Raw genomic sequence first — 15,087 nt, 5'->3', positions numbered from 1 at the left:
TCGATTGTGAGGACTACTGGTGATAAGACTCGAATTCTAAAAAGTTAGTCAGCTACAACGTAGGAACAGGCTCATATATACATCGGTTCAAGTTGCCACACCTCATTAGCACAACAAGACGAACACCAAATTCATAGAACTAGTTATTTCAATAGTATTAATATATAAAAGAAAGATCAAATATAAAAATATGATACAGGGAGAAAGAATTAGTTTGTACAAATAAAGGTATGAAGCAATTTTATTCCCACGGTTTAAGGGAAGAAAAAGAATCTATACACCTACGCCATTGTGATCGATTCTGAACCATGTCACTCAGAGTCTCCAACCATTGGTTACGATAGTCGCGCGGACCCCAACCAAGTAGTCTGCATCTCCCATCATGGCTCAGACTAGTGACTTCAAGCACTGATGCCACGTTTTGCTTTGGTCACCCCTAACTTTCTTCCATCCGTCTCCAACACTAGTCAGCATTGCGCAACATCGTAGACGGTGGTTGCGCTTGAGTAATACGTGGCCCAACCACTGCAGTCGTCGAAGATCCACAATCTCATCAACTGATTCACCATTATTTTCTAATACCCTGTGTCTAACTTCACTATTACTTACCCGGTGATCCCAGCAGATGCTGGCTATATTCCTAAGACATCTGTGATCAAATATTAGTAACTCACGAGTGTCCTCTACCCTTAACAACCGTGTTTCGCAGCCGTAAAGTAGAAGAAAACGAACTGCCGCGCAGTACACTCGTCCTTTTATTGATAGATGGATATCTCGCCTTCGTCATAGGTGACGTAATTTGGCAAAAGCCAAGCGAGCTTATCGAATCCGTGCTGAGATTTCGTCATACACCAACCCATTAGGGCTGATCAAACTTCCAAGATAAGTGAAGTTGTCAGCGCGTTCGACTGCTTCACTCCCTATCCTTAGTTCAGGTGTTGCTGCAGACCAGTCCTGAAGCAACAACTTGCATTTAGAGGGAGAGAAGCGCATTCCAAACATTCTGGCATTGTTGCTTAGTGCTACCAGAAGACTCTGAATTTTATCAGCATTTGCACCAAACAGGACTATGTCACCTGCGTATTATAAGTCGATAAGTGAATCTCCTGGAAGGAGTAATCCCTGAAAATTCAAACGATAAGGACGTTATTTTTAACAGTAGGTCTATGTTGAAATTGAACAGAAATCGAGATAAAGAACAGCCTTGACGGACACCACTTGAGGTTGAGAAATCAGATGACAATTTGCCATAAGCTCTGACTAGACCCCAATTCTAAAAAACAAACTAATTAAGCACTACTTGCTAATTTTTAAATGTATGAATTCTTTACAATTATTGTTCATGGTGAATATGATAATCTATTGGGAATGAAGAACTGAAAAATCCTTGTATAGATTACATACCGGTTTATTACGACGTAGCCATTTAAATTCTTTCGTAGCTGCAAATGTTGAAATATTCTGATTACATGGCGCTTGAGATGGTTGATAAGATGTATTGCGACGATAAGTCATACTGCTAATATGAGGCGTAGCATTAGTAGCAGCAGTATTATCAGTATTAATAGTAGTTGACGTAGTATTAATTGAAAGATAATTATATGATGGAAATGTTAAAGAAGATTGTGTAGGCTGATGAGTTTGAAAATCTGTAGGATCAATAAAAATTGGTTTCGATGGTGTACTACTAATATTGTAAGATGTTGTAGAATTATTAGAACAGTTAAAATGTGCGCAAGAGTAAGGGGGTGAATAAGATTTGCACGGAAGTTGTTGGGATAAGTTAATAGGTGATAGAAATTCTGATGAAGATTTGTTAGTATCGGTATCATAAATTTTGTTACAATAATTGATGTGATTGTAGTCTGTTGAAAATTGTGATTGGAAGGCAAACTAGAATAACAAAAAATATTTAAATTTATATAAATATCCAAAACAAGTATTTCACTGACTAGTATTTAATGAAAATTATTACTTGAAACGTTTTATGCAACAAATTTTACCGTATCATCATTATTGTAACTCTGTAGTCATTACTGATCCACTTCAAAATAGGGTTTCTATAGTTATTGGTGGAACGTGACATGTGGAGTCAACTAAGTTCGTAGTGAGATAGATATCACAGATATTAAAGATAACAATCATGATGTATTGAGAAAAAAAGTTTAGAATATGAACTGTTGAATTCTGACTCAATGTTTAAATGTTATTATGTTATGTTGTTAGTCATGAAATTTGAATATCCCGGATCCAATTCCCTTATTCATCCGAAAAAGCTTTTTGCATGGACAAGTGGGGAGAAATTTTCACAATTCACAATAAGGAAAATAAGAAAAACAACTCTAAGAAAAGTGCTAATTTGTGACTGGACTACTTTGTTTACATATATTATGAAATAATTGTGTCTCTAGTTCCCTAATATACTAATAATGCACAAAAAGCATATTAAACTCACCAACATAGGGACTGAACAAATTAACAATTCAAATAAACTCAAGTGTAATATTGGCTGGACATTTTGCAATCAAACAAAGCTCAAATAGCAGTGAAATATTCAAAAAAGTACAATAATTGGACTAGTGATTCACTGAACGATACTTAGAAAACTGCAATACACCTGAAGTAAACGCTTTCAGTACAACAGGACAGATATCCGACACAAAAATTCAAAAAACACTGATGACTTCAGAATAATATTTACTGAACGGATCAAATAAATGTTTGGTACGTGATAAGTTAATTTAGGGGATCGTTAAATAATACAGTTATGTTATAAAGGTTAATTTAATATTGGATTCAGTAGTCATCCTTTCTAAGATCTTATCCAATATAGTCTACATGTTACTTTAGATTAATGGTACTCGAATCAAATAACTACTGAAAGAAACATATAAACATTATATAGTGATACGTCATTTCAATACAAAATAATAAAAATATCCTAGGTGATAAATTTTAATTAATAATACTTAGAAAATGGTGTTTTCCGAACAGAAAAGTATATACATATTGAGGTTAAGTGTTCGTATGTGAGACCGAAGGTCCTGGGTTCAAATCCCGTGTGAGGGATCATGGATGCGCACTGCTGAAGCATCCCATACTAGGACGAAACGGCCATCTAGTGTTTCCAAGTTTTTAACGGTAGTCTAACATCGATCGATTCATGATCTCAATCAAAAAATTAACAATCTCCGCAACCCCATGCTGATGTATATTAATATACGATTTCAGATAATAAAAACGATTAATTTCATTTTTATGTAGATAATTAGTTGGTGCAACTATTTGAAAGACGATGTGTGAGTAATTTCAGTAACGTGATAACATATATTTCTTTCTCAAATAAAGGCGTAAACCATGAGGATTATATAATGGACAGTATTCTTATTTGTAAATACTGGGTATAATGATACAACACAAAGATGTTGTATATAGTTATGTACATTTCAAGTCATTGAATCAACACTTGTTTATTTATTGGAACTAAAATAAATTAGAAATTTTTAAGTAAACAGAATATACCCATTCGTTGAACCAATCTTTTTTATTAAATGATAAATCGTGAAAATACATGATAAAGATGAAGATACATTAGTCGATAAGTAGATGATATATCTGTTATTGGCTGAAATAAAATCTCTAAGATTAAAACTTATATCATGTATAGATGGATTATTAAAACTATACACTTTATAATTAATAGTTATATTTTATTACCAGTTCAACTTGAAGTCTCGTACAGCCAATGGATCTAAGCAAATTTTATTCATAAAACTAAAACAAATCGTTATTTATGTCTTCTACATCATAGTTGAAAACAGTTTAGAAGATTTGATTTCGTGGATGGACAGACAGAAGGAAAGGATTACTAGTTACTTCAGACTTTAAATTATTATCAGAAAGACTGTACTCGTTTGCTTTCGTGATATATTTTGGTCAGTTTACTAGTTGTTCTGTGTTCTGATATCAATTCATTTGGGATTCGGAGGTGGGTGGTTATAAAGGAAAAATTATGAAATAAACCATATTAACTGAGTGATACATGTATTAATTCTTTGTCAACATAACAACGTGCTCATATACAGAAGAGAAATAGATAGGGATATAAATGTTATTAACTTAAACCGAAAAACAGTCTGTGACAAAATAATTTGGTAATATGTTAATATATAACGAGTTACACATTCATTCATCTATTTACTCGATAAAATTTGAAACTTGAAAGTCATTATTCTTATATTCCTTAAATCAATCATGTCTTATCTAACAGAAATTATCAAAATATCACAAGATGAACAATATACGGAAACATTCATCTTGAGGATCTGAGTGCAAAAATAATACGTAATAAAACTCAGACCATTTCCCATATTCAGAAAAAAACATTTAACGTTCATATATATATATATATATATATATATATATATATATATATATTTCTGTGCAGTTATTAAATTATCCACTCAAATAATGATAACTACATAAAAGAAAAAACACAATATCACCTACTTTAGACGAAGATGACGATGCCGTGCCTAAACCACTATCCTCTGAATCTCGATGAATTCGATAATGAGGACATTTAGGATGATGCCAGAAATGATGATGATGTGAACGAGAGAGAGGATTTGGAAGTGATTGTGCACGAATTGTGGAGAATTTAGGAAATTTATCACTAATTATAACATTTTCATTAAGATCCTCACTTAAAGTGGTTGAAGCTGGAGAAATAACAGATGTATTATAGTGTGTCAATGATTCGAAAACTGCATCCGTACTATGTATACGAGTTTTCAATGGTGAAGTATTAGAAGATCCATAAAGGTGACTAGATCTAACAGAACGAAAATGGATTGGATTTCCAGAGAAAGGTTGAAAAATACTTCTTGGAAAAGCGATGTTGGATGACGAACCAATTGAAGGACCACCACCAACGTATTGTGTTTCATTATCATCATGAGATAAAGAGCTACCTTCAGGTGTACTAAACGAACGATAACGTTCACGTCTGTAACCTACATCATTTTCTGTCCAACTATTTGATACATTTGAAGATGTAACAATACTAGTTGAAGGAACTAAAAAAATCAAAATAAAAAAAAACTAGTCGTTTAAACTGGTTTATTCCCATAAAAGTCATAATAAAGTGCAAAACGACAGAGAAATCGCTTTGAATATAATAGAGTAACTGAACCAAGGACAGCATATGAAAATAATTAATTCTTTTTAATTATTTGGAGCAAACGAAACAACGTTTTGAATCCTTTTGCTTCTTTTAGTCGAAAAGCCATAAAGAAATGGCAAGAATCAACAATAGTCACCAACGCTAATATGTTAGATTTGAAACAATAAAAGTGTGATTAAACGTCATAAACTTTACTAATTCTCCGTTTCCATTACATAATAATACTGAGACAGTCAGCAAAATGTTATTCAAATGAATAATTTTCTCCAGAAATCCGATTTTCCTTTTGTTAACTAGGTTATTTAGTGATAAGCTACCAAGTAGTTGACATTTTGAAAATATATTTATTACCCATGTATACTCAAAACAAAATGTCTTACACATCAATGCCTTGTAAAATAGAAAGGTTTTATTTGAGATTTTTATACATACTGCTACATATTTTAAGTAATTTTATCAGGAAGTTTATTGCCAATTACTCGATTATATTTTTATGAGATTTTTATGTTCAATAAAAAAATATCAGCCAATCAGTCACAAGTAATGTGCAAAAGTTGACAAAAATGTTTATCAATCCAAGTTTTAAAAAAAAACCTTTAATCAGCAGACATATAGATAGTTAACGAGAAGAGTAGTAGAGACAAAATAATAATATCAACTACGATAGAAAGTTAAGCATTAGAAATGAAATCGGTAAATAAAAATCACAGAATAATACAGCGTTCGGAATTTACAAGAGGATAACAAGTAAATTCACCAGTATGGCAGATTTTGGGTGATGTCACCCGAAATTTTCAACCAAAGACTACGACTACTGTATGTGTATGGCACTAACCAATATATTAGAATGCTTAACATATTTCGCCACTGGGTTGAAATGTATATGAAGTATTGTACTGTGTTCATATCAAATGATCAACTTGTCCGAACTACAGAATATGTATTCAAAAAAAGATTAATAAAGACTACTAAACATGGGATTTTTTGAATAGAAAATAAGCTTGAAAATTAACTGATACAAAACTATTACATACTTGACGGTGTTGAACTACTAAACTCTTGTTTATTTGACACGACAGCTGATGAACTGCTTAAGTTGGTGTGAAAATCTGTAAACTTTTGTGAAATAATATGATATCGTTCTAGACATCCATGTGTTAAACAATCAACAGGCTCCATATAAATATGTTCATCAGTATTAGATGTATTGGTAGAAGCCGTTAGTGATGGTGGTGACACAACACCGCTTGAGTGATGCCCAGTATTACTATGATTGTTATAATTATTATTGGTAGTAGTAGTAGTAGTATGTGTACCAGGAAATGATGACGGTTGTGATGACCCATCAGCTAGAATAAATTCTTCATAGATTGACTCGATATCGTCTTGTTTTTCCTCTTCACTTTGCATAATACAAAACATATCAGAACTATGGTTATATAACGAGGAATTCATTGAGCAATTATTAGAATCGAATGATTTTGATGCAATCAGATGATTATTGTCATTGAACATTGTTAAAATAAATGGATTTTCAAGTTTATTAGGCGATTTAAATAGCTCTTTCGTTGCTTCATCACGATTTGGCGAATGAGAAGGTGTACTGATAACTATTGGCTGAAAATTCAATTTAATTCAAGAATAATTATCATCAATAACAGAAAATTAATTCACATTACCCATACACATATATAAACAGAGAGATAGCAACATAAAATTTTAGAATACTCGTGGGTCAACATACACATAGAAAATCAATATCCAACAATAAACACGACATGAGGAGACAATGTACGAAAAAATATAGGGAAAAGAGATATTCACTCATTTTAAGATAGTGTTAACTACAGTTTTGCAAGTCGCACTCCTACGGTTGAAGAACATATGGAACTCAAAACAACTATCAACTAACATCAAAGTAAGAGTATTCGATACGAACATCAAGACAGTTCTACTGCATGGAGCTGAAAATTGGAGAACTACTACAGCCATCATCATAAAACTACAAGTATTTCTAAAAAATTGTCTGTGTAAGATGCTCAATGTCCGTAGACCGGATACCATCAGTAGCAGCCTACTGTGGGAGAGAACAAATCAGCATCCTTCTGAAGAAGAAATTAGGAAAATACGATGGAGATGAATAGGATATATATTGCGGAAATCATCAAACTGTATTGTGGGGCAAGCGCTAAATTGGGATCCTGAAGAGAAACGGAAAAGAGAGAGATCCAAGAACACACTGCGTCGGGAATTGGAAGCAGACATCAAAAGGATGAATAGCAACTGAAAAAAAAGTGAAAAACATTGCCCAGGACAGAGTTCAATGGAGAATGCTGGAGGATGACTTATGCTCCTCTATGAGGGTAACAGGCGTGAGTAACTAACTAACTACAGTTTAGAATTAATGGCCACTAAAATCTCGACGATTATGTCTAGCTCTGGAAATTTCAGTGGTCAAGGCAGCTAACTTTTAGCCGATAGGTTTTAAGTTTGAATACCGCTCATTTTATTTCAATGTGGACAGATAAATAATATCAATAGCATCAGTCGTGTCGAAAATGGGACAAATGTTATCAATAACACTTGATAATCACTGCGTAATAACTGTGAATTAACTGAAGTTGAGAATATGGGTCTTTAGACTCTGAAACACTAGTATATGTGCACCTGTGGTGCGTGCTACTGATGTCGACAGATATAAGTAGTATGTATCACCAATCGAAAGTGGAGTGCCTGGCGGCAGAAGGTTAAGAAGATCGAAGAGAAGAGAACGAGAATAGTGATTGGTGTGGAAACGAGGGAACAAAGTCTGAGACAATTGATTGACATTTTGCAAATGCAGTATTTACTGTATGGTTCTCATATTTTACTGAGATACTGTAATTTTGTGTTCAAATACGTTTGGTTGTCCCCACCGGTGATCTCGATATACCGTGTTTACTGTGAAACGTGAAGATCCTGAGTTGTAATTCACGCAAGGTTGGGTGTGAACCGTTGGGATACCCAGATTAAAATGATACCTATGTTCAGCGCTCGATAATTTGCGGTCGTTCTTTAAATGATATCGATCCATGAAGCGGACTATCTCCAAATTGTGAATAATCAGTAAGAGTAAACAGATATAAAAAATAAGTAATCAACGCATTAATAATTTAATTTACAGGAAATCAACTGAAGTTTACAACCACTAAGGAACCAACTAAAAAGACCTGTGTACCTCTCCACATAGATTAAATCAACGGGGAATAACCTAATGGACCAAGCCCGTGCTTCGGCTTCGTCATTCGTTTCTACGTCAACAAACTACGACCAACCTTAGAAGTAGTGGGACATACGTGAAAACAGTATCAATAGTTAGTGAAGATTCACAAATGAAGTGAATGACAAACCTCACATGACAATGTTAAAAAAAGGCATCATCAAGTTAGTGATTAAGTGATCAAATTATGAGAACGAACTCATAAACTTACAGTTACAGAAATGTCTGAAGGTGAACCTCCAATAAACTGCTGATTATCTTGTTTATTTATCCCTAAAAGGCGAGAGAAAGCAAAGGGATGAACAAACGACCATATCAAACTCATAAAATTGAAATTATTATCGAATAAGAGATAATGATGATCGGTTTTCGATTTTCGACAACAATCTGTGTTTCCATAATTTACGAGTTAACGGACAGATGGACATATTAATGTACAACCTTACAATAGTTCATAGAACAGAAAAGAAATAGGACTTTAACAATGGCAAAATATTAAAAAAGACAAGGGTATAAGTCGGAGTGGTGGTAGCTTTTGAATTTTTTCTAAATCCTTGGTAACGGTTAGATGTAAAGTGAAATAGCAAAGAGTCTTTAACTCACAAAAAACACGTTTCTGAATGTAAAACATCCATCAATATCTTCAAAATCCAAATACAATAAAAGCGTCATCCAAATATCTCCGATTTTACTCATTGATGCATGATTAAATATTCCTAGAGCTAAATACAGATTACCTGCAACCTACTCATCATTCTGTATATTTCTATAATTTCAAGCATAACCCCACCTAAGTATAAAGTGTCTAATTACCAATTTGCTTTATAACGAGACTTGATACTCAGAGTTGAACCTCTTCAAGGTGTTTTCAGTGGACATAGAAGCTTATTACACTCGGTATAATCATTTTCGTGTCTTGTTTTATCCTAGATACTGAATAAAATACAATTTACCTATCCCATCCAAAAGAATTCCATAATGACCAAGCCCATCTCAAATAGTTTTTTAAGAGCGGTTAGGCTTTATTGAAACTCAGCAACTGAGTGTATGCTTATGTATCAAGCCATAATTACTACATAAGTTACCGGTTAGAAACTCAAAGTGAAGTATATGAACATGGCTTCCAACTTGTGATCGAAAAGGTGAAAATTTGAGTGCTTGAACCACTGGGCTGCCACCAATCGAAAGTAGTGAGATCAAAATCAATTAAAATAATATATCTGTTCGTTATGAATTGCCTTACGCCCGCAAAGACATGTATCGTATTAGAGCTTAGGTTTCATTAAACAATTACACATATATAATGGAACCACTTAGTGAGTAAAGCTGGGGGTTAGGTGTACAATACTAGGTAAGGACGATGAATTTATTGGTAAGATTTTAAAGCTTTACCGGCTGAGGTAGCTGATAATCAGGTTATGGATACCAAGCTGGTATCTACCCCAACGTCTAATCCTGGCTACCATAGGAGGTTAGCAGAAAACTAGTACCAGAGGGCATCAATTCATGTAGTGACTGCTCGTCTGAGCCATATAGATAAGTTTAAACTATCTTTTTGAAGTCCGTAAGCTAATCTTAATCTACTGTTGTCAACGCTTGGTAATGTGGCACGTAATCGATCACAGAGGTGCAGTTGTATCCACTCATCTTCATATAAATCTTTAGTTTAGACGGTGATTAAATGGTCAAAGGACTTTGCTTCCAAGCATTAGGTAGCAGGTTCAACTTCTATTATCCTTTCTTTCATTTGGGCGCTGCTAATACACAAAAATGGTGGCTAAAATTAGAATACACAAACCTAAACTTTTTGAATGAACCACATTATATTTTTTTAAAATTTACTATTCCAACAGAAGGAATTGATTTCTACTGCGCCACGTAGAAAGTTTACGTCTTGGAAGACATAAATAAATAAATGATCAGAAAACCCATTCAATTATAAAAATGCCTTCAGCTTCAATGTAGTGAATGTTTAGTAAGATAATTTTATTAAAAAAAGCTATCATTCAAGATAGTTTTGTGAAATCGCTGGTCGGTTAGCATACTTGAAAAGGCAAACACATACCTAGCTATGGCATAATTCGACCGATAGTTTCAACAATGAGAGGGCGATAGGAATGGATACTCCTGACGTTGTCTTAAATTTAGCGTAAATTCCAAATCATCCCGTTACACATAACAAACGTTTCCTATGCTATGTATACCCATTATAAAGATTCTACTTGACATTGGCTAGTAATATATTCAAGATAAATGAAGGCGTTCAAGCCTTCATTGTTAGTGATAAGTTTATTAGAAAGTAAAGTCGTTTTGTAAATTACCAATGTATAGTCACACTAATGAAAATCATCTTTAGACCATATATTTATCCAGTATTTTGACTAAATAGAACTATGCCCAAAAATTCAAACTATCTGATAGAATTTCCAGTAAGTTAAGTGTCCTAAGTCACATTCATGAAGTGATGGTTACTTAAAATGGAGTAAGGTGAAGGAGAATTGAACAGGTGACATACAATGGTTGAAAGTTGAATAGTTAAGATAAAAAGTTAATTCACAACTTTAGTCATCCGACACTAAGGTTCCATACATTCAAAGAAAACATTTTAAAATTATGAAACATACTAATGTTTAAGTTATCTTCCGGTACATCACTCGTGCAATAACAACATTTATCGAATAATCCAATATATGAATTTCTAATATTGTGTATACTATGTTCCCGGTTTTCGCAACATGGTAGTTTATCAGGACTTTGAGCTGGTGAAAGTTTTGATACGAACGTATCAGTCTGTAAGTATTTATTTCCTTTACTAGTAGGAGTAGTTTTTTCATTATCTTGAACATTGATTGGGAATAAAAACGGAGTAGAGTCGATGCCGAAATTAGTTAACTTAGTTGATGAGATGGTCTTATCATTCGTCAATTTCGGATTGCTTTTTTTCAAATGAAAAGCTTTACTTTGTAATTTTTCTGTTGCTTTTCGAATAGATGATTCTTTACGATGACTACATTTTAAAATTAAAGAGAACAACAAAGACAACACTGAGAAACAAACATAATATGAGAAAGATGGTATCAGTTTAAATTAATCTGAATTTTTTCAATAACTGTAAATGTACCCAGCTAAGGAAATGAATTTTTAGGTGAAATTGCACTAAATGCTACATCTTGTACAGTGTTGGAAGTATATCCAAGAACAACTATTGAAATATGTTATTGGGGAAGGTTTTGCTTGTGTTATAAATACGTTTTGGTTGTGATATAGACCACTGAAAAGGTCTTACTGATATATGATGCCTGATGGTACAATGTGGTCGACTGGTAAAGTCTGACGAGACTGCATATGCTGAAGCATGCTTCCGAATGAATTTACGTTGAAACATAACACAAACAGCCAGTAAACAAAGTTAACTGCATATACCTTGGAAAGTAATCTCCATTACGTCGGTAGAATACAAAATATCGATTTAAGTGCAAAGCCCAATATTTGCACAACCAGAAACTACGAAGACTCATAAAAGCGATAAAAAACGATATATGTGAGATGGGTTGCCGATATCTTCGTTACATGTGTTAAAAAAGACCACACTGATCAGATCCCTAAATGTTTTAATCCAGCTATCTCAAACTTGAAATTTACATGGGAGTACGAATCGCGAAATAGAATAAATTTTGGCGTTCAAGATCACAATAACTGAGGATTATTTAGTTTAAATTTCTATCTACAACAAAATTTCTTAATCTGGTTAGTATCTACATTTTAACAGCTTTCGGTCAATTTTTTTAAGGGTAACAAAACTATGCTCTGATGGTTCACTAAATTATAAATTAGAAAATATTAGGGGTGAATTACCGAACAATTATTATCCGATGAAGCTTATTAACGGCAATTAACCAGTGGCCTAAAAAGAATATGCTTGATAAACTTCTATTTTAAGGGAATGAACTAAGCCATCGGGATAGTTGTACGTTAAGAGTTAGAAATTGTGCCGAAATTTCCGTATGCTTATTTAACAAAAGGACTTTAAGTATTTCATGGTAGTTATTCAGACAGTAGATCCAGACTCTGCATCTTCGTTGGTGATACACATTTTTTTAAAAATGCATCACTGTCTTAAAGAAAATGTTTAGGATATTGATATGCTTCACTCGCTCTAGATACAAAATGTTGCTTCAGGAATGTTTTGCGTCAACGTCTGAACTAGTGAGAGGGAGTGAAGTGGTTGAGTGAGTTGATTATTGCACCTATTGTGAAGTCTCATCAGCATCGAGGTATTGATGTCGGACGAAATCTCGATACCGATTCAGAAAGCCCGGCCGGCGTTTGGCGAATGACGTCACTTATGGTGTAGACGAAATATCCGTCTGTCAATCAAAGGGGATCTATACTGTCCGACAGTTTGCCCTATTCCACTTTTTGGCAGTAAAACATGGTATATGAAAGTAGAAGACACATATAGGCAGACGGTTTAGAATAATAGGTGTCTTTGGAGGATTGCTAGCGTCTTATAAAAAGACCAAAGTACTAGGTAAAAATGGGGAGTTGGTTGAGGTGGTTATAAACAATTATCAGTTGAGGTAGTTAGGACATATGTTATGTACGCCTAGACACCATGTACCTAGAGATATTTGATGGTGTAGGAGTAGGTTGGAAGAAAGTCAGGTTGATCAAAGCAAGACATGAGATCAATCCGTAGTCATTGACTGGTGGAATGAGCGATGTTCGTAGGTCCAGATTACCTGGTTCGGATCCTTGCCAGCATCATGACCAACGGCTGGAGACGTTTGGTGAAATAAATCATTATCAGTTTCAATTATCTAAATGCATTCAATCTTTGCTTCACTTTAGATTTTGAGTTTTAAAATCACCTTGCACTTTTTATTCAGCGATTTAATGTTTCTTTCTCAAATCGTGCTCCTTACAACTAATCTTCTCTACTGCCCATGATAGTGTTATTACTCCCATGGTGCACATGGGTTCCAGTATCCTGCGGGAACAAATGGCGCTTTAAACGGGTTGGTGGACATGAAGAGTCCACCTAGGGGAGTCGGAAAACCCTTATTCCAAACCAATGGTGTACATGGGCTCCAGTATCCTAAAAGATCAAATGTCGTGTTTGAACCAATCGTTGGTCACCGGCTACCATGGGACTGTATCTCCTTACGATGCTCCACTGCTTTGTGGATCAGACCTTCAGGTTGAAGGCTCCGGATGTGGCTCCCTAAGAAAACCACCTGCTTCGGTTTGGGCACCTGGGCAGTATCACAGCCCGCACACAAATATGATAAACTGTCTATATTTATGAAAAATACTCTTTTCGCTGGGATTAACAATCAAATGATTCATATTATTATTATTATTATTTACTACGTCATTTACTCACTCGCTTTTATTCCCACTATATGTATCCTTACTTTTCGACTTATACAGCAGCTCGCCTATGGTTGAAATTCGGCTCTATCTAACGTTCTCGAGTCACTGCCTGGTTGGAAATTGAATGCTACCACCGAATACGAGTACTGAAGCAGTTTTTCTGAAACCACATGCACCATTCAAACTGGCTGCCTTCAACGTTCGCACACTTATGCAGGTTTGACAACAGATAGGGCTGGCTATGTCTTTAGAAAGTCTTAATATCGACGTTTGTTGTCTATCCGAGACCCGTATTCAAGACTCTGGTGAAATACTACGAATTCGCCCTCCATCTGTCGATCCAAGAAGCTTGTTTTACGTGCGTTTATCCGGGGACCCTGTGGCAACTTCGTATGGTCTTGCTGGCGTTGATGTCGCACTAAGCGCTAAAGCTGAGACAGCACTAATCGATTGGATCCCCATTAACAGTCGGTTATATGCTGTGAGGTTCGAAATTTCCATCAAAGTGAGGAGAAATCGGCGTGAGAAACGATGTCTTTTCGTCATCTCCGCCTATGCCTCGACAGATTGCAGCCCGGATGCAATCAAGGACGAATTCTACCACCAGTTGTCTGTTCTTCTCCAGAAAGTGCGTTCGACAGATATTGTAGTACTAGCCGGAGACTTGAATGCTCAGGTCGGGCGTCTAGGCACAGAAGAGAGTCGTTTAGGTGGCCGATGGGGACCTGTTGGTCGCAGGACAGATAACGGGGACCATCTACTACAACTGTGCGCAAACCACAACCTGTTTCTGGCTAACATTAACTTTCGGCACAGTCATCGCCGACGTGCCACCTGGCGTCCTCCCTCTGCATCTCAAGCCTGGACTCAGATTGATCACATCGCGATCAGCTACCTCTGGAGTGGTTGTTTACAAGACTACCGATCCTTTTGGAGTACCTATCTGCACTCTGATCATGACCTGGTCTGCGCCAATCTTACCTTACTTCTCAGTGGCCGACGAAGTGACCACCACCAAAGGATTGATGTCAGCAAGTTGGTTGCAACTTCTGTTGCTAGTAAGTATCGAACCGAGCTAGCTTCTAGGCTGGCTACCACTCCACCGAAAAGTATAGATGAGTATTGGTTGCAATTGCATGACGCCATGAAAATGGCGAGCAAAGTCAGTTGTGGGTTCGCGAAACAGCCCGCTTATAAGCACTGGGTTTCTTCAGGCTTCTTACAACTCATCAAGACCCGTCGGTCTACTCCGGGTGACCGTGAGTTT

General features: G+C 35.4%; 1 protein-coding gene across 1 annotated transcript in view; it reads right to left on the bottom strand.

The window, feature by feature from the left end:
• The window catches only part of ARHGAP5_1 (Rho GTPase-activating protein 5), a 43,807-nt gene that overhangs the window by 12,652 nt on the left and 16,068 nt on the right, over window positions 1-15,087 (bottom strand). The window contains exons 7-11 of the mRNA XM_035729749.2: window positions 11,069-11,451; window positions 8,656-8,717; window positions 6,220-6,802; window positions 4,510-5,078; window positions 1,405-1,893 (exon numbers count right to left, since the gene is read on the bottom strand). Coding sequence (XP_035585462.2) covers window positions 1,405-1,893; window positions 4,510-5,078; window positions 6,220-6,802; window positions 8,656-8,717; window positions 11,069-11,451 — 2,086 coding nt within the window. The remainder of the gene's footprint in view (window positions 1-1,404; window positions 1,894-4,509; window positions 5,079-6,219; window positions 6,803-8,655; window positions 8,718-11,068; window positions 11,452-15,087) is intronic.

The sequence above is a fragment of the Schistosoma haematobium genome, chromosome 3 (genome assembly GCF_000699445.3).
Source record: "Schistosoma haematobium chromosome 3, whole genome shotgun sequence".
Classification (NCBI taxonomy): domain Eukaryota; kingdom Metazoa; phylum Platyhelminthes; class Trematoda; order Strigeidida; family Schistosomatidae; genus Schistosoma; species Schistosoma haematobium.
This window is presented reverse-complemented; position numbering and strand designations above follow the sequence as displayed.